At 41.7% G+C, this 25576-nt stretch overlaps 1 protein-coding gene across 1 annotated transcript in view; it reads right to left on the bottom strand.

The window, feature by feature from the left end:
* Positions 1-7062: 7062 nt before the first annotated feature.
* Positions 7063-25576, bottom strand: part of LOC106571019 (fibronectin type III domain-containing protein 4-like) — a 57828-nt gene continuing 39314 nt past the window's right edge. Inside the window, exons 4-5 of the mRNA XM_045695267.1 lie at positions 8899-9026; positions 7063-7086 (exon numbers count right to left, since the gene is read on the bottom strand). Of these exons, the coding sequence (XP_045551223.1) occupies positions 7063-7086; positions 8899-9026 (152 nt within the window). The remainder of the gene's footprint in view (positions 7087-8898; positions 9027-25576) is intronic.

The raw sequence follows: 25576 nt of genomic DNA, 5'->3' as shown, positions 1-25576 counted from the left end.
TGTGTCCCATGGTCTACCATGCCCACCTTGCTCCGTGGTACTCCTCCGCTTCGGTGTTCATTCATTCATCCATACATCTCTCTCTCTCTCTCTCTCTCTCTCTCTCTCTCTCTCTCTCTCTTTCCATCGATTCAGTCATTCATCTATGTACCTTGCTCCGTAGCAGTCCTCCAGAGCAGTGTTCTGGCGTGCTCGCCAACGACGACGGCTTAACCTTGTCTTTACCGGAGCTGGAGTCGTTGTCCTTGATGATGTCATACTGCCGACAGAACAAGGCGATTACAGCTGCGGGGAGGGGGAAGGGAGGGGTGGGTGGTGGTGGTGGTGGGGGGGGGGGTTAGACAAGAGAGATGGGGATTAACATACTGTCATTGTCACTCACAGGCCTGTCATCACTTCCTGTTATTGTAACCTGGGGTAGTAGAGGCATGTTGAAAAGGTAGCTGTCTCATTACCCAGGGAGTGTATGGTGGTGATCACAATGGTGGAGTCGATGGTGGTGTCTTTATTTTTTCAGCAGGGGAAGATTAGTATATTGCATCGCAGTGTATTCAGAACTGTAATGGCCGTCGAAGGGAGTAGACCAAGGCGCAGCGGGTTGAATGCTCATAATTAACTTTATTTAGAACACTAAACAAAACCAGGAAAAATCGACAGCCAAACAGTACTGTCAGGTACACGAAACACTGAACAGAAAATAACCACCCACAACCACAATGAGAAAAAAACCCTACTTAAATATGGTCTCTAATCAGAGGCAACGAGATACAGCTGCGTCCAATTAGAGACCAATCCCAAACACTTCCAACCTAGACATAGACAACCTAGAATAAACATAGAAATAGACTAACATAGAACATAACCCAAAAACCACAAAACACACAAAACAAACACCCCCTGCCACTCCCTGACCAAACTACAATAACAAATAACCCCTTTTACTGGTCAGGACGTGACAAGAACCATCCGTAGACTGATGCTCATTGTCTGAGAGGTGGTCGTAAAGGGTTGCAAAATTCTGGAAAACGTTCCCAAAATTCCATTTTAAATATGGGACTCTTCTAAATCAAATCAAATTTTATTTCTCATGTTTTTCGTAAAACAAAAGGAGTAGACTAACAGTGAAATGCTCACTTACGAGCCTTTCCCAACAATGCAGAGAGAAAAACTGAAAAATTATAGGAAAAGAACACAAGGAATAAATATACAATGAGTAACGATAACTTGGTTATGTACACGTGGTACCAGTACTGAGTTGATGTGCAGCGGTACGAGGTAATAACTTGGCTATGTACACGTGGTACCAGTACTGAGTTGATGTGCAGCGGTACGAGGTAATAACTTGGCTATGTACACGTGGTACCAGTACTGAGTTGATGTGCAGCGGTACGAGGTAATAACTTGGCTATGTACACGTGGTACCAGTACTGAGTTGATGTGCAGCGGTACGAGGTAATAACTTGGCTATGTACACGTGGTACCAGTACTGAGTTGATGTGCAGCGGTACGAGGTAATAACTTGGCTATGTACACGTGGTACCAGTACTGAGTTGATGTGCAGCGGTACGAGGTAATAACTTGGTTATGTACACGTGGTACCAGTACTGAGTTGATGTGCAGCGGTACGAGGTAATAACTTGGCTATGTACACGTGGTACCAGTACTGAGTTGATGTGCAGCGGTACGAGGTAATAACTTGGTTATGTACACGTAGTACCAGTACTGAGTTGATGTGCAGCGGTACGAGGTAATAACTTGGTTATGTACACGTGGTACCAGTACTGAGTTGATGTGCAGCGGTACGAGGTAATAACTTGGCTATATACACGTCGTACCAGTACTGAGTTGATGTGCAGGGGTAATGTAATTGAAGTAGATATGTACATATAGGAAGGTATAAAGTAACTAGGCAACAGGATAGATAATAAACAGTAACAGCAGCGTATGTGATGAGTCAAAAGAGTTGGGGGTCAATGCAGATTCTCCGGGTAGCCATTGATTTACTATGTAACTATTTAGCAGTCTTATGGAATGGAGGTAGAAGCTGTTCAGGGTACTGTTTGTCCCAGACTTGGCACTCCGGTACCACTTGCTGTGCGGTAGCAGAGATATCTGTCTACAAGTTGGGTGGCTGGAGTCATTGATAATTTTTTTGTGCCTTCCTCAGACACCGCCTGGCAGGGAGGTCGGTCCCAGTGATGTACTGGGCCGAACGCACTACCCTCTGTAGAACCTTGCGGTCAGATGCTAAGCAGGTCCTGGATGAGAATGTTAGCTGGGTTATCTGCCTGTTAGGTTCCCTGGATGAGAATGTTAGCTGGTTTATCTGCCTGTTTGTTTCCCTGGATGAGAATGTTAGCTGGGTTATCTGCCTGTTTGTTTCCCTGGATGAGAATGTTAGCTGGTTCATCTGCCTGTTTGTTTCCCTGGATGAGAATGTTAGCTGGGTTATCTGCCTGTTAGGTTCCCTGGATGAGAATGGTGCAGAAGCTGTGAGTGTATTAAACAGTATATATAGTAGTGTATATATAATAGTATATATAATAGTGTATATAATAGTGTATATAATACTATATATAATAGTATATATATAATTGGGTATATAATAGTATATATAATAGTGTATATAATAGTATATATAATAGTATATATAATAGGGTATATAATAGTATATATAATAGTATATATAATAGTGTATATAATAGTATATATAATAGTATATATAATAGGGTATATAATAGTATATATAATAGTGTATATAATAGTATATATAATAGTATATATAATAGTGTATATAATAGTATATATAATAGTATATATATAATAGTGTATATAATAGGGTATATAGTAGTGTATATATAATAGGGTATATAGTAGTGTATATATAATAGTGTATATAATAAGGTATATAGTAGTGTATATATAATAGTGTATATAATAGTATATATAATAGGGTATATAAAAGTATATATAATAGTGTATATAATAGGGTATATAGTAGTGTATATATAATAGGGTATATAGTAGTGTATATATAATAGTGTATATAATAGTATATATAATAGTGTATATAGTAGTGTATATATAATAGGGTATATAGTAGTGTATATATAATTGTGTATATAATAGGGTATATAGTAGTGTATATATAATAGGGTATATAGAAGTGTATATATAATAGTATATATAATAGTGTATATAACAGGCTATATAGAACTGTATATATAATAGGGCATATAGAAGTGTTTATATAATAGTATATATAATAGGGTATATAGTAGTGTATATATAATAGGGTATATAGTAGTGTATATATAATAGGGTATATAGTAGTGTATATATAATAGTGTATATAATAGGGTATATAGTAGCGTATATATAATAGGGTATATAGTACTGTATATATAATAGGGTATATAGTAGTGTATATATAATTGGTTATATAGTAGTGTATATATAATAGGGTATATAGAAGTGTATATATAATAGGGTATATAATAGTGTATATATAATAGGGTATATAGTAGATATATATATATAATAGGGTATATAGTAGTGTATATATAATAGTTTATGTAATAATGTATATATAATAGTGTATATATAATAGGATATATAGTAGTGTATATATAATAGGGTATATACTAGTGTACATATAATAGTATATATAATAGTGTATATATATAATAGTTTATGTAATAATGTATATATAATAGTGTATATATAATATGGTTTATAATGCTGTGTATATATTAGGGTATTTAATAGTGCTTATAATATGTTAAGGGCAGGGACACAGAGATCTCACCGCGAAGACCATCAGTAGCACTGAGACTGACGTAGCTAGCTGAATGTCATGTACCTTCCTATACGGTGGTACTATAGTAACGCTGCTGGAAGCCAGCATGGAAAGGCTAGACGATGTTGTCGTTCAGACACACACAGTGTTTGACAAATTGCCTCTATCATAAAGCAATACCAAATGTGTTCTCATTGCAATTTCATGTAGGTATTTTCTTCTTCTTTAATTCACGGCCTCCTACAACCCCATCCGATGGTTTCCATTCAGAAGTCAAATCTGAGGTGCCTTTATATCCAGGAAGCAGACGATCCTGAGAATGACGTGAAGTCAGCAAACCATTTATCCACCCATCACCAGGAGAAACTGGCAATTCAATTCAATCTTCTGTGTGTTGAATTCTTTATGAGGGTATAGAGTAGCTGTTCAGAGAAAAGCCAATGGTGTGACGATGATATTGCTAGTTTATAAAGCACTCATAACACATTTATAAGCTATTTAATAAGAATTTATAAACCTTCGTCCCATTACCCCCAGCACCCCTTCGTCCCAGCACCCTATTCCCTTCAAATAGCACCCTATTCCCTTCAAATATCACCTTATCACCCTATTCCCTTCATATAGCACCCTATTCCCTTCAAATAGCACCCTATTCCCTTGAAATATCACCCCTATTCCCTTCAAATAGCACCCTATTCCCTTCAAATAGCACCCTATTCCCTTCATAGCACCCTATTCCCTTCAAATAGCACCCTATTCCCTTCAAATAGCACCCTATCACCCTATTCCCTTCAAATATCACCCTATTCCCTTCAAATATCACCCTATTCCCTTCAAATATCACCTTGTCACCCTATTCCCTTCAAATATCACCCTATTCCCTTCAAATAGCACCCTATCACCCTATTCCCTTCAAATATCACCCTATTCCCTTCAAATAGCACCCTATCACCCTATTCCCTTCAAATATCACCCTATTCCCTTCAAATATCACCTTATCACCCTATTCCCTTCAAATATCACCCTATTCCCTTCAAATATCACCCCTATTCCCTTCAAATAGCACCTTATTCCCTTCAAATAGCACCCTATTCCCTTCATATAGCACCCTATTCCCTTCAAATAGCACCCTATTCCCTTCAAATAGCACCCTATCACCCTATTCCCTTCAAATATCACCCTATTCCCTTCAAATATCACCCTATTCCCTTCAAATATCACCTTGTCACCCTATTCCCTTCAAATATCACCCTATTCCCTTCAAATAGCACCCTATCACCCTATTCCCTTCAAATATCACCTTATTCCCTTCAAATATCACCTTATCACCCTATTCCCTTCAAATATCACCCTATTTCCTTCAAATAGCACCCTATTCCCTTCAAATATCACCCTATTCCCTTCAAATATCACCTTATCACCCTATTCCCTTCAAATAGCACCCTATTCCCTTCAAATATCACCTTATCACCCTATTCCCTTCAAATAGCACCCTATTCCCTTGAAATAGCACCCTATTCCCTTCAAATATCACCCTATCACCCTATTCTCTTCAAATAGCACCCTATCACCCTATTCCCTTCAAATAGCACCCTAGCACACTATTCCATTCAAATAGCACCCTATTCCCTTCATAGTGCCCGATTCCCTTCATATGATGGTCTCTATATAGTGGGTATGGTGCCATTTGGGACACACAGTCATTTTCTATTTTACATCACAGAGGCTCCTGTCTTCTCTCCTGTCTTCTCTCCTGTCTTCAGAGGCTCCTGTCTTCAGAGGCTCCTGTCTTCAGAGGCTCCTGTCTTCTCTCCTGTCTTCAGAGGCTCCTGTCTTCAGAGACTCCTGTCTTCTCTCCTGTCTTCAGAGGCTCCTGTCTTCTCTCCTGTCTTCAGAGGCTCCTGTCTTCAGAGGCTCCTGTCTTTAGAGGCTCCTGTCTTCTCTCCTGTCTTCAGAGGCTCCTGTCTTCTCTCCTGTCTTCAGAGGCTCCTGTCTTCAGAGGCTCCTGTCTTCAGAGACTCCTGTCTTCTCTCCTGTCTTCAGGGGCTCCTGTCTTCTCTCCAGGCTTCAGAGGCTCCTGTCTTCTCTCTCGGCTTCAGAGGCTCCTGTCTTCTCTCCAGGGTTCCTTTATTAATTATCACAGAGGCTCCTGTCTTCAGAGGCTCCTGTCTTCAGAGGCTCCTGTCTTCTCTCCTGTCTTCAGAGGCAACTGTCTTCTCTCCGGGCTTCAGAGACTCCTGTCTTCTCTCCTGTCTTCAGAGACTCCTGTCTTCTCTCCTGTCTTCAGGGGCTCCTGTCTTCTCTCCTGTCTTCAGAGGCTCCTGTCTTCTCTCCTGTCTTCAGAGGCTCCTGTCTTCTCTCCAGGCTTCAGAGACTCCTGTCTTCTCTCCTATCTTCAGGGGCTCCTGTCTTCTCTCCTGTCTTCAGAGGCTCCTGTCTTCTCTCCAGGCTTCAGAGGCTCCTGTCTTCTCTCCTGTCTTCAGAGACTCCTGTCTTCTCTCCTATCTTCAGAGGCTCCTGTCTTCTCTCCTGTCTTCAGAGGCTCCTGTCTTCTCTCCAGGCTTCAGGGGCTCCTGTCTTCTCTCCTGTCTTCAGAGGCTCCTGTCTTCTCTCCTGTCTTCAGAGGCTCCTGTCTTCTCTCCAGGCTTCAGAGGCTCCTGTCTTCTCTCCTGTCTTCAGAGACTCCTGTCTTCTCTCCTATCTTCAGAGGCTCCTGTCTTCTCTCCTGTCTTCAGAGGCTCCTGTCTTCTGTCTTCAGAGGCTCCTGTCTTCTCTCCTGTCTTCAGAGGCTCTTGTCTTCTCTCCTGTCTTCAGAGGCTCCTGTCTTCAGAGGCTCCTGTCTTCTCTCCTGTCTTCAGAGGCTCCTGTCTTCAGGCTCCTGTCTTCTCTCCTGTCTTCAGAGGCTTGTGTCTTCTCTCGGCTTCCTTCGTTTATTTTTATTAACCCTTTCCACAGCCAGGTACCTGGGGTAGGAAACCCTGTGTGCTTCCAAATAATCTCACTGTGCACTCGTTCACTGCTTCCCACAAAAGAAAACGCATTGGATTGGTACAGACATGGGCTAGTGGGAGTTACCACCATGTTTCTTTTTTTTACTTTCAAATCAGTGAATAGAAGTAAACAAGTGCATACTTTAGGAAGAAGGAGAGCTAATTGGGAAATAGCCCCAGTTCATGCAGGTACATGGGGTATCCCAGCCTGCCACGTCTCATTGGGTCACACTGGTAATCAATGAGAATAGATGCATGAGGCATGGCTAATCATTACCGGGGTGGAGGGTTGAATATCTGGGAGCAGTGGGAGAAGTGTGAGGTAGATTTGACGTGATCATAGAGGGGAAGCTATGTAGAAATACTGAGCCATACTGTTTATGTGGTCTTACGTAAATTAGAACAAAACCCGATTTGGCCTATATGGTCCTCTTAGTATTGTCGTCAAAAGATGACCTTGAAGTGCTTTGATTGATTGGTTGATTGATTAAATAGATTGATTGATTGATTGATTGATTGATTGATTGATTGACAGAGAAAGCAGCACCTGAAGCACTATCTGAACTCGTACTCCCTAGCTCATCATAAATGATCCTGTAAATAACTCTTACTCCCTAGCTCATCGTTAATGATCCTGTAAATAACTCGTACTCCCTAGCTCATCGTTAATGATCCTGTAAATAACTCGTAATCCCTAGCTCATCGTTAATGATCCTGTAAATAACTCGTACTCCCTAGCTCATCGTTAATGATCCTGTAAATAACTCTTACTCCCTAGCTCATCGTTAATGATCCTGTAAATAACTCGTACTCCCTAGCTCATCGTTAATGATCCTGTAAATAATGTAAAACATATACAGTTAATAAATTATTAAGATCACTGCTGTACCTGTAATGATCACTGCTGTACCTGTAATGATCACACCTGTACCTGTAAAGCCAGGCCGTACCTGTAAAGCCAGTCCTTACCAGTAAAGCCAGTCCTTACCAGTAAAGCCAGTATGTACCTGTAAAGCCAGTATGTACCTGTAAAGCCAGTCCGTACCTGTAAAGCCAGTCAATACCTGTAAAGCCAGGCCGTACCTGTAAAGCCAGTCCTTACCTGTAAAGCCAGTCCTTACCTGTAAAGCCAGTATGTACCTGTAAAGCCAGTCCTTACCTGTAAAGTCAGTCCGTAACTGTAAAGCCAGTGTGTACCTGTTAAGCCAGTCCATACCTGTAAAGTCAGTCCTTACCTGTAAAGCCAGTATGAACCTGTAAAGCCAGTCCTTACCTGTAAAGTCAGTCTGTAACTGTAAAGCCAGTGTGTACCTGTTAAGCCAGTCCATACCTGTAAAGTCAGACCGTACCTGTAAAGTCAGTCCGTAACTGTAAAGCCAGTATGTACCTGTAAAGCCAGTCCTTACCTGTAAAGTCAGTCTGTAACTGTAAAGCCAGTGTGTACCTGTTAAGCCAGTCCATACCTGTAAAGTCAGTCCTTACCTGTAAAGCCAGTATGTACCTGTAAAATCAGTCCTTACCTGTAAAGCCAGTATGTACCTGTAAAACCAGTCCTTAACTGTACAGCCAGTATGTACCTGTAAAACCAGTCCTTACCTGTAAAGCCAGTATGTACCTGTAAAACCAGTCCTTACCTGTAAAGCCAGTATGTACCTGTAAAACCAGTCCTTACCTGTACAGCCAGTATGTACCTGTAAATCCAGTCCTTACCTGTAAAGCCAGTATGTACCTGTAAAACCAGTCCTTACCTGTAAAACCAGTCCTTACCTGTAAAGCCAGTATGTACCTGTAAAACCAGTCCTTTCCTGTACAGCCACTATGTACCTGTAAAACCAGTCCTTACCTGTACAGCCAGTATGTACCTGTAAAACCAGTCCTTACCTGTAAAGCCAGTATGTACTTGTAAAACCAGTCCTTACCTGTAAAGCCAGTATGTACCTGTAAAACCAGTCCTTACCTGTACAGCCAGTATGTACCTGTAAAACCAGTCCTTACCTGTACAGCCAGTATGTACCTGTAAAACCAGTCCTTACCTGTACAGTCAGTATGTACCTGTAAAACCAGTCCTTACCTGTACAGCCAGTATGTACCTGTAAAACCAGTCCTTACCTGTACAGCCAGTATGTACCTGTAAAACCAGTCCTTACCTGCCCACATGAGAAGCACTACCACGATGATGATCATCTCCCCAGTCTGGAGCTGTCGGGACTTGTCCACTCCCTCCACAGCAGGGTCATCTGTGGGAAAAGAGACAACAGACCTGGTTAGTATCAGTCAGTACCAAGACTATAATACACAAGAGAGACCATAGGCCAAAGACTATAATACACAAGAGAGACCATAGGCCAAAGACTATAATACACAAGAGAGACCATAGGCCAAAGACTATAATACACAAGAGAGACCATAGGCCAAAGACTATAATAAACAAGAGAGACCATAGGCCAAAGACTATAATACACAAGAGAGACCATAGGCCAAAGACTATAATACACAAGAGAGACCATAGGCCAAAGACTATAATACACAAGAGAGACCATAGGCCAAAGACTATAATACACAAGAGAGACCATAGGCCAAAGACTGTAATGCACAAGAGAGACCATAGGCCAAAGACTATAATACACAAGAGAGACCATAGGCCAAAGACTATAATACACAAGAGAGAAAACTAACAGTCATTACCAGTCAGTACCAGACAACAGGTAGTACCAGTCAGTACCAGACAACAGTCAGTACCAGTCAGTACCAGACAGTACCAGACAACAGACAGTACCAGACAACAGTCAGTACCAGTCAGTACCAGACAACAGTCAGTACCAGTCAGTACCAGACAACAGTCAGTACCAGTCAGTACCAGTCAGTACCAGACAACAGTCAGTACCAGTCAGTACCAGTCAGTACCAGACAACAGTCAGTACCAGTCAGTACCAGACAACAGACAGTACCAGACAACAGTCAGTACCAGTCAGTACCAGACAACAGTCAGTACCAGTCAGTACCAGACAACAGTCAGTACCAGACAACAGTCAGTACCAGTCAGTACCAGACAACAGTCAGTACCAGTCAGTACCAGACAACAGTCAGTACCAGACAACAGTCAGTACCAGTCAGTACCAGACAACAGACAGTACCAGACAACAGTCAGTACCAGTCAGTACCAGACAACAGACAGTACCAGACAACAGTCAGTACCAGTCAGTACCAGTCAGTACCAGACAACAGTCTGTACCAGTCAGTACCAGACAACAGTCAGGACCAGACAACAGTCAGTACCAGTCAGTACCAGACAACAGTCAATACCAGACAACAGTCAGTACTGGTCCCATGTGGTTCAGTTGTTAGAGCATGGTGTTTGCAACGCCAGGGTTGTGGGTTCAATTCCCATGGGGAACCAGCACGAAAAAAATGTTTATGAGATGTGTGCATTCACTACTGTAAGTTGCTCTAGATAAGAGCGTCTGCTGAAATGTACCAGACAATACCAACACAGACTGGCCCTTTCACCTGTAGCATGGTGGAACGCTTCCATAGCAACTATTCTTTAACCTGTAGCATGGTGGAACACTTCCATAGCAACTATTCTTTAACCTGTAGCATGGTGGAACGCTTCCATAGCAACTATTCTTTAACCTGTAGCATGGTGGAACGCTTCCATAGCAACTATTCTTTAACCTGTAGCATGGTGGAACGCTTCCATAGCAACTATTCTTTAACCTGTAGCATGGTGGAACGCTTCCATAGCAAGTGGTGGGTGGTGTGCACACCTCCGAAGTCTGACCAGGAGGCCATCTACCATTTCTGCCACAATGATGTTTTGGGTCAGCCTCTGGAATCAGATTAAATGCCCTGGGTGATGAATCCGCTTCAGAGAAAATCGTATTCCTGGTCGTAATGTTGGTAAGTTGACGTCGCTCTGATATTCAAGAGGACAAGTACATTAGAGTATCTAGTTTGAGAAACAGACGCCTCACAAGTCCTCAACTGGCATCTCCATTCAATAGTACCAGCAAAATACCAGTCTCAACACCAATAGTGAAGAGGCAACTCCGGGATGCTGGCCCTTTAGACAGAGTTGCAAAGAAAAAGCCATATCTCAGACTGGCCAATAAAAAGAAAAGATTAAGATGGGCAAAAGAACACAGACACTGGACAGAGGAACTCTCGCTAAAAGGCCAGCATCCCAGAGTCGCCTCTTCACTGTTGACAATGACTGGAGTGGCAATGCCAAGCGTTGGCTGGAGTGGTGTAAAGCTCGTCGCCATTGGACTCTGGAGCAGTGGAAACACATTCTCTGAATCACGCTTCATCATCTGGCAGTCTGACGGACTAATCTGGGTTTGGTGGATGCCAGGACAATGCTACCTGCCCCAATTGCCAACTGTAAGGTTTGGTGGAGGAGGAATAATGGTCTGCTGGTGGTTTTCATAGTTCACTAATGCAATTCACAAATCTTGTGAACTCACAATTGAAAGACATTCTTTATAATAACTCAGTTTTATCTCGATTCCAGTAGGGTTGTGGAGCCAAGCATAACACAATTACTGCTGTAAGTAAGGTTGCAGGTGATATTCTAGATGCTCAGGACAAGAAAAATAACTATATTTCACTTTTTATTGACTTATCGAAGGCCTTTGACACTTGTTGACCATGCCCTGCTGTTGAATAGACTAAAAAAGGTTTAAGTGTTGTCATGACGTTGGCCTCTTTGAGTACAGGGAGGACAGTTGACCCCCTCCCCCCTTGCACCATCCCCCAACCTACCTTCCCCCACCCAGTCCCTGTGTGAAGGAGTGGTAAAATTCCAGGAGAATCTCTTGCCACATGGCCCATAGAGAGACACAGGAAATTCTTCCAACTCACAGAATTGGGGAGCCAAGCGACATTTGTGTTCTGGAGAAGGTATGGAAGATTGGTGAAGAATCCAGCTACGAACTGGTCCGCTTGGTACAATTTTGTGATACTCAGAAGAGACAATATAGCCATATTACCATAAAACGGTTTATATAATAGCCTCAGCCTTGAGACTTGCATCCACATGGTTGTATAGAATGTATTAATAAGGATAAAGCTATTTGTAATACATTGAGATGCTATGTACTGATGTTAATGTGATAGAATTGTGTTTCTGTACCAAGCTTAACTCAGTCATAGGCACGCCCCCAGGGACACAGACAGGACCAGGCGTCATGTGACATGTTCACTATAAAACTATACCCTGATCTACTTTCTTCAGACCAGGCCTCCACTCCATTGCGAGTTGGCCAATAGGTTTGACCATCCAAGTACTCTACTGAAAGTGAACCATACCACGTGGTTAACTTTTAGACTATTGATACCGACAGAATAAGAACAAGTCTTTGATATTAATTAATAGTCTGCAGCTAGAAATTATATCATTGAACGCGAAGACCAACGAAACATCCATTCTATGACGACATTAATGAATGTCGCTTTGAAAGATCCATTCTAACCGAGAGAGAGAGAGAGCGAGAGCTCTCCAACAGAACGATGCTCCAACAAGGATCCCGACGACACACTGAGCGTAAATATATATTGATTGCAATTGTTCTCGAATGAGTGAGCGTTCATGTGCAAAGGATTAGCATATCAATTGTTAATACTAAGGAACTCTGTGTGCATCCTCAGCTGAACATTTTATGACCCATTGTTTAACAAGACACCAGCCAGGCCTGTTTAGCCACTAGGGCACATTACTCTACCAATTCTTTGTGATGATAATTACTGTTTGTATACTTTCTGTGAATTACTTAGTTTAGTAAATAAATGATTTTAAGACCATTGATGTATGGATGACTCTTAGTAAAGACTGGGTTCGTGCAGATACAACAATTTACGACGTTTGGAATGAGACTCGACGCGAGGTAAAATACACCATTTAAACCAGAAGATAATCGCCTATACTATAATAGAATATAATATATAATGTTATAATATAGGAAAGTTATATTAGGAAAATTATAACTTTGTAATCTGAATATTTTCCTTGGTGCCCCGATCTCCTAGTTAATTACAATTAAACGATGAATCAGTTTGATCGCGTGATAATAATTACAGGGAGTTAATTGATAAACATGTCTTCAGTTTAATGGTACCCCAAAGACACGACAGTGTTGATGCATTGGATTGGTTCCAAAACGACCATTCTGACAGAACACAGTGTGTAGCTCAGTAGGATGTCACGTCCTGACCATAGTATGTTGTTATTTTCTATGGTAGAGTAGGTCAGGGAGTGACAGGGGGTGTTTGTCTATGTTTTGTATTTCTATATTCAGTTTCTAGTTTTGTATTTCTATGTTGGTGTTGTTTGGTATGATCTCCAATTAGAGGCAGCTGGTCGTCGTTGTCTCTAATTGGAGGTCATATTTAAGCTGATGTTTGTCCCACCTGTTTTTGTGGGTGATTATATTTTGTGAGTAGTGTTTGTTTCTCCTCTGCGTCACGGTTTGTTGTTTTGTCCTTCCGTTTATTTTGTATTGCATAAAGTTTCACAGTCTAATAAATATGTGGAACGAAACACACGCTGCATTTTGGTCCGGTCCTTTAGACAACCGTGACAGAGGGTATGAAATCTGAGTTTCGAAGGCTTACAAAAGGAGTTCCCCAGGGCTCAATTTTAGGTCTGATCCTTTTTTACACTGTATATAAATGATATAAGGAAGACTGTTGACTCTGTAAATCTCCATCTGTATGCTGATACAATTATTTATTCTAGCGCATCTAATATTGAGAAGGCTTTTCAGGACTTACATTTTGGCCTTTGATGTTATTCAAAGGCAGCCTTTTCCAATTGAAACTTGTGCTTAATGAAAGGAAAACAAAGTTTATGGTTTTCTCTTCCCTGAAAGTAAACCGATGGAGTAACTTGCAGATTTTAACTATAAAGGACAGCAAATTGATAGGGTCACCTCCTATAAGTATCTTGGGATTTGGTTAGATGAAAAAGCTGAATTTTAAACAGCACATTGATAAATTGACACAGAAACTGAAGTTGGGTTTCTATTTCAGGAACAAATATTGTTTTTTAGGAAATATCTTGTTCAAAGCACTTATTTTTAATCAGTGCTGGATGATGGTGATATTGTCGAAATGCAGGCCTCAGAAAGTACCTTGAAAACTCTGGACACAGTGTATCATGGTGCTTTAACATCTATTACCAACGCTAGATCACTGACCCATCACTGTGATCTGTATGCTATGGTGCAATGGACCTGTCTCTCCACCCGGAGGCTAAAGCACTGGAACACTTTTGTGTACAAAGCATTGATGAGACAACTCCCTTTTGTATCTCTGTTCTTTACTGACCAGATCAGTCATTCAATTCAGTCTTCGTTCACAGTCTTTGCTGTCCTTGCCTGTTCCTAAGGCTTAGAACTGAGATGGGGAAACAATATTTTTCCCATAATGCCCCTTCATCTTGGAAGATGCTTCAGAAGATTGTAAAGTTAGGGGAGTTATAGTGTCCTTGTCTGTTTTTAAGAGTCTGATCGACAACACTGCAGTTGTTTCTAATCTTCAGTTGTATCTTTAACTTGTGACACTTTGCCATTTGTGTGTATTCTGTATTTGTTTTCTGTAATGTTTTATGGACACGTTGCTATTTCCCTGTTTTGCCTTCTTGCCAGGTCGCCCTTGCAAAAGAGGTTTTTATCCTCAATGGGCTTTACCTGGTTAAATAAAGGTTACAAAAAAAAAATGCTCTTGTAGCTGAATGGAATCAAGTCCCCCTGCAGCAATGTTCCCACATCTAGTGGAAAGCCTTCCCAGAAGAGTGGAGGCTGTTATAGCAGCAAAGGTGGGGACCAACTCCCTATTAATGCCCATGATTTTCGATTTAGATGTTCGATGAGCAGGTGTCCACATACTTTTGTTCAGGTAGCGTATATATACAGTACCAGTCAAAAGTTTGGACACACCTACTCATTCAAAGGTTTTTCTTTATTTTTTTACTATTTTCTACATTGTAGAATAACAGTGAAGACATCAAAAACTATGAAATAACACATATGGAATCATGTAGTAACCAAAAAAGTGTTAAACAGATCAAAATATATTTTATATTTGAGATTCTTCAAAGTAGCCAGCCTTTGATTTGATGACAGCTCCTCAGCACGGAGCCTCCAGCGACGCTCCTCAGCCCGGAGTCTCCTGAACGGGAGCTACGCCCAGAACCAGAGCCACCTCCGTAGTGGGAAGATTGGCGAAGGGGGGTTGTAGCACAGTGACCGTCGTTGACGGTGGCCACCCTCCCTTCCCTCCCTTTAAGTTTGGGGTTGTTTTTGTGGGGTCACTTTCATAGCAGCCATGTTGCATTCATTCTAGCCTCCATGCACTCTCCTCTCACATTTTCCTTTCATTTGTGGACTTCAATGCACAACACATCAGCTGTATGTGACCAGGCGAAAAAACCTTTCCAAGCCAAACCATATCATAACCGCTGCACACAGCCTACATCGTTGTCCCCATATTAGCTAAAGTAACGTCCTAGTCAACATAGCTAATAGAACTAATGTGTTAGTAAAATCGTTATAGTCATGCAGTAACGTTACAGTGTATAGTCAGTAAGCAGTTACACCGGCGGGCCCCGGTGGCAATAAATTAGTAAAACCAAAAGCTTACCTTGACTTGGAAGAGTTCCAGTGTTGTGTTGGATAGTCATAGCCAGTTAACTAACATAGCACTCCTCTGTTTGAGCCTGGTGTTTGAGTAACTAAACTAGCCAGTAACATTTTCTAGCGAAGTAAGTGAAACTGAAAGTGAAAAAAAAGTGACAATCTCTCTCTCTCTTGCTTGAAATTAATTTGTTGAAAACTGGTCAACTATTGTCTTTCTCTCTCTTTGAGTCAACTACTCATCACATGTTATGCACTGCAGTGCAAGCTAGCTGAAACGTATGCTTTCAGTACTAGATTAATTCTCTGATCCCTTGATTGGGTAGAAAACATGTCAGTTCATGCTGCAAGAGCTCTGATAGGTTGGAGGACGTCCTCCGGAAATTGTCATAATTACTGTGTAAGTCTGGGGATGGGGGTGAAAACCATGAGCCTCCTAGGTTTTGTATTGAAGTCAATGTACCCAGAGGAGGACGGAAGCTAGCTGTCCTCCAGCTACACCATGGTGCTACCCCTACAGAGTGCTGTTGAGGCTACTGTAGACCTTCATTGCAAAACAGTGTGTTTTAATCAATTATTTATTTACATGTGAATATATTTAGTATAGTTTTTTTAATGACAACTTTTTCAATGTTTTAAAATGTTTATTTTTATAAAATTCACTGAGGAGGATGGTTCTCCCATTCCTCCTCTGAGGAGCCTCCACCGGTGTAGTCAGCTTTTGATCTATAGAATATAATTATGACTCCGAGGCAGATACTGACAGACATAAATCCTGTTCTCCTTGGCGTTGATCCCTAACCAATACATTCATTAAAATTAACAATGACAAAGCTGCAGTTTCAATAGCATACAATGCAGTATGTGTGGATGGATGGATAGGGGAATTTGAATAGGTTATTATGTGGAATTTGTATAAGAATCTGGAAAAACAAGCATAGTTCAATTTCATTACTGCCTCGTAAAAATATAAAAACGCACACACGTGATTTTGCAGGCCATAAAGAGAGGCCTTCAGAAGAGAGATGACTGCATCCCAAATGGTACCATATTTCCTACATAGTGCACTACTTTAGACCAGGGCCCATAGGGGTTGATATATAGTATACTACTTTAGACCAGGGCCCATAGGGGTTGGTATATAGTATACTACTTTAGACCAGGGCCAATAGGGGTTGGTATGTAGTATACTACTTTAGACCAGGACCCATAGGGGTTGGTATATAGTATACTACTTTAGACCAGGACCCATAGGGGCTGGTATATAGTATACTACTTTAGACCAGGGCCCTTAGGGGTTGGTATATAGTATACTACTTTAGACCAGGACCCATAGGGGTTGGTATATAGTATACTACTTTAGACCAGGGCCCATAGGGGTTGGTATATAGTATACAACTTTAGACCAGGGCCCATAGGGGTTGGTATATAGTATACTACTTTAGACCAGTACCCTTAGGGGTTGGTATATAGTATAGTACTTTAGACCAGGGCCCTTAGGGGTTGGTATATAGTATACTACTTTAGACCAGGGCCCATAGGGGTTGGTATATAGTATACAACTTTAGACCAGGGCCCCTAGGGGTTGGTATATAGTATACTACTTTAGACCAGGACCCTTAGGGGTTGGTATGTAGTATACTACTTTAGACCAGGACCCATAGGGGTTGGTATATAGTATACTACTTTAGACCAGGGCCCATAGGGGTTGGTATATAGTATACTACTTTAGACCAGGGCCCATAGGGGTTGGTATATAGTATACTACTTTAGACCAGGACCCTTAGGGGTTGGTATATAGTATACTACTTTAGACCAGGGCCCTTAGGGGTTGGTATATAGTATACAACTTTAGACCAGGGCCCATAGGGGTTGGTATATAGTATACTACTTTAGACCAGGACCCTTAGGGGTTGGTATGTAGTATAGTACTTTAGACCAGGGCCCTTAGGGGTTGGTATATAGTATACTACTTTAGACCAGGGCCCATAGGGATTGGTATATAGTATACTACTTTAGACCAGGACCCTTAGGGGTTGATATATAGTATACTACTTTAGACCAGGACCCATAGGGGTTGGTATATAGTATACTACTTTAGACCAGGGCCCATAGGGGTTGGTATATAGTATACTACTTTAGACCAGGACCCTTAGGGGTTGGTATATAGTATACTACTTTAGACCAGGGCCCATAGGGGTTGGTATATAGTATACTACTTTAGACCAGGGCCCTTAGGGGTTGGTATATAGTATACTACTTTAGACCATGGCCCTTAGGGATTGGTATATAGTATACTACTTTAGACCAGGACCCTTAGGGGTTGATATATAGTATACTACTTTAGACCAGGACCCATAGGGGTTGGTATATAGTATACTACTTTAGACCAGGGCCCATAGGGGTTGGTATATAGTATACTACTTTAGACCAGGACCCTTAGGGGTTGGTATATAGTATACTACTTTAGACCAGGACCCATAGGGGTTGGTATATAGTATACTACTTTAGACCAGGACCCATAGGGGTTGGTATATAGTATACTACTTTAGACCAGTACCCGTAGGGGTTGGTATGTAGTATAGTACTTTAGACCAGGGCCCTTAGTGGTTGGTATATAGTATACTACTTTAGACCAGGGCCCATTGGGGTTGGTATATAGTATACTACTTTAGACCAGGGCCCCTAGGGGTTGGTATATAGTATACTACTTTAGACCAGGACCCTTAGGGGTTGGTATATAGTATACTACTTTAGACCAGGACCCATAGGGGTTGGTATATAGTATACTACTTTAGACCAGGACCCATAGGGGTTGGTATACAGTATACTACTTTAGACCAGGACCCATAGGGGTTGGTATATAGTATACTACTTTAGACCAGGGCCCTTAGGGGTTGGTATATAGTATACAACTTTAGACCAGGGCCCATAGGGGTTGGTATATAGTATACTACTTTAGACCAGGACCCTTAGGGGTTGGTATATAGTATACTACTTTAGACCAGGACCCATAGGGGTTGGTATATAGTATACAACTTTAGACCAGGGCCCATAGGGGTTGGTATATAGTATACAACTTTAGACCAGGGCCCATAGGGGTTGGTATATAGTATACTACTTTAGACCAGTACCCTTAGGGGTTGGTATGTAGTATAGTACTTTAGACCAGGGCCCTTAGTGGTTGATATATAGTATACTACTTTAGACCAGGGCCCATAGGGGTTGGTATATAGTATACTACTTTAGACCAGGGCCCCTAGGGGTTGGTATATAGTATACAACTTTAGACCAGGGCCCATAGGGGTTGGTATATAGTATACAACTTTAGACCAGGGCCCATAGGGGTTGGTATATAGTATACTACTTTAGACCAGTACCCTTAGGGGTTGGTATGTAGTATAGTACTTTAGACCAGGGCCCTTAGTGGTTGATATATAGTATACTACTTTAGACCAGGGCCCATAGGGGTTGGTATATAGTATACTACTTTAGACCAGGGCCCCTAGGGGTTGGTATATAGTATACTACTTTAGACCAGGACCCTTAGGGGTTGGTATATAGTATACTACTTTAGACCAGGACCCATAGGGGTTGGTATATAGTATACTACTTTAGACCAGGACCCATAGGGGTTGGTATACAGTATACTACTTTAGACCAGGGCCCATAGGGGTTGGTATATAGTATACTACTTTAGACCAGGACCCTTAGGGGTTGGTATATAGTATACTACTTTAGACCAGGGCCCTTAGGGGTTGGTATATAGTATACAACTTTAGACCAGGGCCCATAGGGGTTGGTATATAGTATACTACTTTAGACCAGGACCCTTAGGGGTTGGTATGTAGTATAGTACTTTAGACCAGGGCCCTTAGGGGTTGGTATATAGTATACTACTTTAGACCAGGGCCCATAGGGATTGGTATATAGTATACTACTTTAGACCAGGACCCTTAGGGGTTGATATATAGTATACTACTTTAGACCAGGACCCATAGGGGTTGGTATATAGTATACTACTTTAGACCAGGGCCCATAGGGGTTGGTATATAGTATACTACTTTAGACCAGGACCCTTAGGGGTTGGTATATAGTATACTACTTTAGACCAGGGCCCATAGGGGTTGGTATATAGTATACTACTTTAGACCAGGGCCCTTAGGGGTTGGTATATAGTATACTACTTTAGACCATGGCCCTTAGGGATTGGTATATAGTATACTACTTTAGACCAGGACCCTTAGGGGTTGATATATAGTATACTACTTTAGACCAAGACCCATAGGGGTTGGTATATTGTATACTACTTTAGACCAGGGCCCATAGGGGTTGGTATATAGTATACTACTTTAGACCAGGACCCTTAGGGGTTGGTATATAGTATACTACTTTAGACCAGGACCCATAGGGGTTGGTATATAGTATACTACTTTAGACCAGGACCCATAGGGGTTGGTATATAGTATACTACTTTAGACCAGTACCCTTAGGGGTTGGTATGTAGTATAGTACTTTAGACCAGGGCCCTTAGTGGTTGGTATATAGTATACTACTTTAGACCAGGGCCCATAGGGGTTGGTATATAGTATACTACTTTAGACCAGGGCCCCTAGGGGTTGGTATATAGTATACTACTTTAGACCAGGACCCTTAGGGGTTGGTATATAGTATACTACTTTAGACCAGGACCCATAGGGGTTGGTATATAGTATACTACTTTAGACCAGGACCCATAGGGGTTGGTATACAGTATACTACTTTAGACCAGGACCCATAGGGGTTGGTATATAGTATACTACTTTAGACCAGGGCCCTTAGGGGTTGGTATATAGTATACAACTTTAGACCAGGGCCCATAGGGGTTGGTATATAGTATACTACTTTAGACCAGGACCCTTAGGGGTTGGTATGTAGTATAGTACTTTAGACCAGGGCCCTTAGGGGTTGGTATATAGTATACTACTTTAGACCAGGGCCCATAGGGATTGGTATATAGTATACTACTTTAGACCAGGACCCTTAGGGGTTGATATATAGTATACTACTTTAGACCAGGACCCATAGGGGTTGGTATATAGTATACAACTTTAGACCAGGGCCCATAGGGGTTGGTATATAGTATACTACTTTAGACCAGGACCCTTAGGGGTTGGTATGTAGTATAGTACTTTAGACCAGGGCCCTTAGGGGTTGGTATATAGTATACTACTTTAGACCAGGGCCCATAGGGATTGGTATATAGTATACTACTTTAGACCAGGACCCTTAGGGGTTGATATATAGTATACTACTTTAGACCAGGACCCATAGGGGTTGGTATATAGTATACTACTTTAGACCAGGGCCCATAGGGGTTGGTATATAGTATACTACTTTAGACCAGGACCCTTAGGGGTTGGTATAGAGTATACTACTTTAGACCAGGGCCCATAGGGGTTGGTATATAGTATACTACTTTAGACCAGGGCCCTTAGGGGTTGGTATATAGTATACTACTTTAGACCATGGCCCTTAGGGATTGGTATATAGTATACTACTTTAGACCAGGACCCTTAGGGGTTGATATATAGTATACTACTTTAGACCAGGACCCATAGGGGTTGGTATATAGTATACTACTTTAGACCAGGGCCCATAGGGGTTGGTATATAGTATACTACTTTAGACCAGGACCCTTAGGGGTTGGTATATAGTATACTACTTTAGACCAGGACCCATAGGGGTTGGTATATAGTATACTACTTTAGACCAGGACCCTTAGGGGTTGGTATATAGTATACTACTTTAGACCAGGGCCCTTAGGGGTTGGTATATAGTATACTACTTTAGACCTGGGCCCTTAGGGGTTGGTATATAGTATACTATTTTAGACCAGGGCCCATAGGGGTTGGTATATAGTATACTACTTTAGACCAGGACCCTTAGGGTTTGGTATATAGTATACTACTTTAGACCAGGACCCTTATGGGTTAGTATATAGAGCACTATGTTTGACCAGATCCCTATGAATGGGGAATATGGTTATTTGGATGTAAACGTGTCAACTCTTTGTACTCTATGTGAACTGTGTACTTCCGTTGGAGTATTATAGAAAAATTCACACATCTGATAAAGAGGTCCCTTTAGACACAATTACTGTGATACTTCAAATGAAAGACAGGTTCTGACTGATGATTCACTCACTATCTAAAATCAGCTGCACAGGCTTGACAACAGACAACAGTTAGAAAGCAAAACACAACGCTGTCTGCCTCCCAATAGGCTGTAAAACAGACTGTTTCTGAACAGATGAACACAAACACATCTTTGCAGCAGGAGAACGATAAGCTTGTTCAGCTCATATCAAATGAATGGTGCATTGAATGTCTACAACTGTAGACAGACTGAATCGTTCCAGAAGTAAATCGAATCATGTAAAACAGCCCCGGACCATTATTCCTCCTCCACCAAACTTTACAGTTGGCACTATGCATTGGGGTAGGTAGCGTTGTCCTGACATCCGCCTAACCCAGAAGCATGATTCATGACTCCAGAGAACGTGTTTCCACTGCTCCAGAGTCCAATGGTGGCGAGCTTTACACCACTACAACCAACGCTTGGCGTTGCGCATAGTGATCTTAGGCTTATGTGCGGCTGCTCGGCCATAGAAACCCATTTCATGAAGTGCCCAACAAACAGTTGTTGTGCGGACGTTGCTTCCTAGAGGCCGTTTGGAACAAGGCAGTGAGTGTTGCAACCGAAGACAGACCATTTTTTGCGAGCTACGCCCTTGAGCAGTCCGCGGTCCCGTTCTATGAGCTTGTATGGACTACCACTTTGCGGCTGAGCCGTTGTTGCTCCTAGACGTTTCCGCTTCACGATAACAGCACTTAGAGTTGACCAGATTAGCTCTAGCAGGGCAGAAATGTGACAAACTGACTTGTTGGAAAGGTGGCATTTTATGACAGTGACATGTGGAATGTCACTGAGCTCTTTGGTAAGGCCATTCTACTGCCAATGTTTGTCTATGGAGCATGTATGGCTGTGTGGTCGATTTTATACACCTGTCAGCAACAGGTGTGGCTGAAATAGCTAAATCCACAAATTTCAAATGGGTGTCCACATATTTTGGTATGTGCTGTACATATATACACAGTACCAGTTAAAAGTTTGGACACACCTACTCATTCAAGGGTTTTTCTTTATATTTACTATTTTCTACATTCTAGAATAATAGTGAAGATATCAAAACTATGAAATAACACATATGGTATCATGTAGTAACCAAAAAAGTGTTAAACAAATGAAAATGTATTTTATATTGGAGATTCTTAGAACTTGCCACCCTTTGCCTTGATGACATCTTTGCAAACTCTTGGTGTTCTCTCAACCAGCTTCACCTGGGATGCTTTTCCAACAGTGAAGGAGTGAAGGAGTTCCCACATATGCTGAGCACTTGTTGGCTGCTTTTCCTTCACTCTGCGGTCCAACTCATCCCAAACCATCTCAATTGGGTTGAGGTCGGGTGATTGTGGAGGCCAGGCCATCTAATGCAGCACTCCATCACTCTCCTTGGTCAAATACCCCTTACACAGCCTGTTTTGGGCCATTGTCCTGTTGAAAAACAAATGATTGTCCCACTAAGCGCAAACCAGATGAGATCGGGAATCGCTGCAGAATTCTGTGGTAGCCATGCTGGTTAAGTGTGCCTTGAATTCTAAATAAATCACAAAAAGTGTCCCCAGCAAAGCACCCCCACATCTCCTCCTCCATGATTCACGGTGGGAACCATACATGTGGTGATCATCTGTTCACCTGCTCTGCATCTCACAAAGACACAGTGGTTGGTACCTTGTCACAACACAACTGATTGGCACAAACGCATTAGAAGGAAAGAAATTCCACAAATTAACTTTAACAAGGCACACCTGTTAATTGAAATGCATTCCAGGCATTCCAAGCAGCCAACAAGTGCTCAGCATATGTGGGAACTCCTTCAAGACTGTTGGAAAAGCATTCCAGGTGAAGCTGGTTGAGAGAATGCCTTGTTACCCCTCTGCGGGGTCACAAGGAACCGGATGCATCTGGGAAAGGGAAGAGAGCCTGTGACGCTACTTGGACGACATGGTTCCCGTTATGTCTGGCAAAAAACCAAACACTGCATTCTACAGTAAGAACCTCATAGCAACGGTCAGGCATGGTGGGGGTGGTGTGATGCTTTGCTACCTCATGTCTTAACATTGAAGGAACCATGAATTCTGCTCTATATCAGAGAATTCTATAGGAGAATGTCAGGCCATCTGTCCGTAGGGGCATCGGGTGTTGCATAACTTTGTTTATTAAAACAATTAGTATCCATTTTTTTGTGTTATTTGTTTACTCGGGTTCCCTTTATCTAGGTTTTGGTTGAAAATCTGATTACATTTAGTGAGAAAAATAGGCAAAAATAGAGAAAATCAGAAAGTGGGCAAATACTTTTTCACGGCACTGTAGAAGATTTGCTGGTGGGAATAATAACACTGTTATTGATTCTGGACTGTATAGCTGTGTCTCATTGGAAGGCCTGTACATGCATTCAGCTGCTCTGCTAATCAATTAAGTTTGAATGGGAGATTGAATGTGAGATGGGAAAAAGCATTCTGCTTTGGCTGTAACAAAACATCCCTGAAATGTCTCTGTGATGTTGTGAGGAAGCCAGATTAAAAAGGCTTTTCAAAGCACAGCCGATGCTCGGTCGGTGGGTCTGAATCTCATATAAAAGAGAGACTTGTGACATTACGTTAAGGAGGTGAGTTGTAATTTAATTGTGTGGTGGAGAGGGGGACAGATGAGGCTATTTTGGGATGGAGGTGGAGGTTGAATTCCAGACGTCCTCTCCTCTCCTCTCCTCTCCTCTCCTCTCCTCTCCTCTCCTCTCCTCTCCTCTCCTCTCCTCTCCTCTCCTCTCCTCTCCTCTCCTCTCCTCTCCTCTCCTCTCCTCTCCTCTCCCCTCCCCTCCCCTCCCCTCTCCTTCTCATCTTCAAATGAAATGATGGGCAGAAAGACAAATTAAAGTCAATTTTTCATCGAATCAGATGGGTTATTCATGATTATTTCAGTGGCAAAGTGGGCAAACTTAGGCAGGAAATGCAAACAACGAACTGTGAGCAATTGTATTCATGCATAAAAAAATATAAAAAATGAAAGAAAAGCATTGCAAGTTTAAATTTTGTAAAGTTAGTGTGGGAGAGGTGTAAAAATATTTTTTATCAATCAATAATAAATAAATAATAATAAATAAAGCTGGATGCAGTCTATCACAGTGCCATCCGTTTTGTCACCAAAGCCCTATTTACTACCCACCACTGCGACCTGTACGCTCTCGTTGGCTGGCCTTCGCTTCATAATCGTCGCCAAACACATTGGCTCCAGGTCATCTACAAGACCCTGCTAGGTAAAGTCCCCCCTTATCTCTGCTCACTGGTCACCATAGCAGCACCCACCTGTAGCACGCGCTCCAGCAGGTATATCTCTCTGGTCACCCCTAAAGCCAACTCCTCCTTTGGTCGTCTCTCCTTCCAGTTCTCTGCAGCCAATGACTGGAACGAACTACAAAAATCTCTGAAACTGGAAACACTTATCTCCCTCACTAGCTTTAAGCACCAGCTATCAGAGCAGCTCCCAGATCACTGCACCTGTACATAGCCCATCTATAATTTAGCCCAAACTACTACCTCTTCCCCTACTGTATTTATTTATTTTATTTATTATTTTGCTCCTTTGCACCCCATTATTTATATTTTAACTTTGAACTTTCTTCAAATTACAAATCTACCATTCCAGTGTTTTACTTGCTATACTTTATTTACTTTGCCACCATGGCCTTTTTGCCTTTACCTCCCTTATCTCACATCATTTGCTCACATTGTATATAGTCTTATTTTTGTCTACTGTATCATTGATTGTATGTTGTTTTACTCCATGTGTAACTCTGTGTTTTTGTATGTTATCGAACTGCTTTGCTTTATCTTGGCCAGGTCGCAATTGTAAATGAGAACTTGTTCTCAACTTGCCTACCTGGTTAAATAAAGGTGAAATAAAATAAAAAAATTAAAAAATAATGACAAACCTCCTGGCATTGACAACTTAGATGGAAAGCTACTGAGGATGGTAATTGACTCTATAGTCACTCC

The sequence above is a fragment of the Salmo salar genome, chromosome ssa15 (assembly GCF_905237065.1).
Source record: "Salmo salar chromosome ssa15, Ssal_v3.1, whole genome shotgun sequence".
In the NCBI taxonomy this organism is placed as follows: Eukaryota; Metazoa; Chordata; class Actinopteri; order Salmoniformes; family Salmonidae; genus Salmo; species Salmo salar.
Note: the sequence above shows the minus strand (reverse complement) of the source record. Positions and strands in the feature narration are given on the sequence as shown.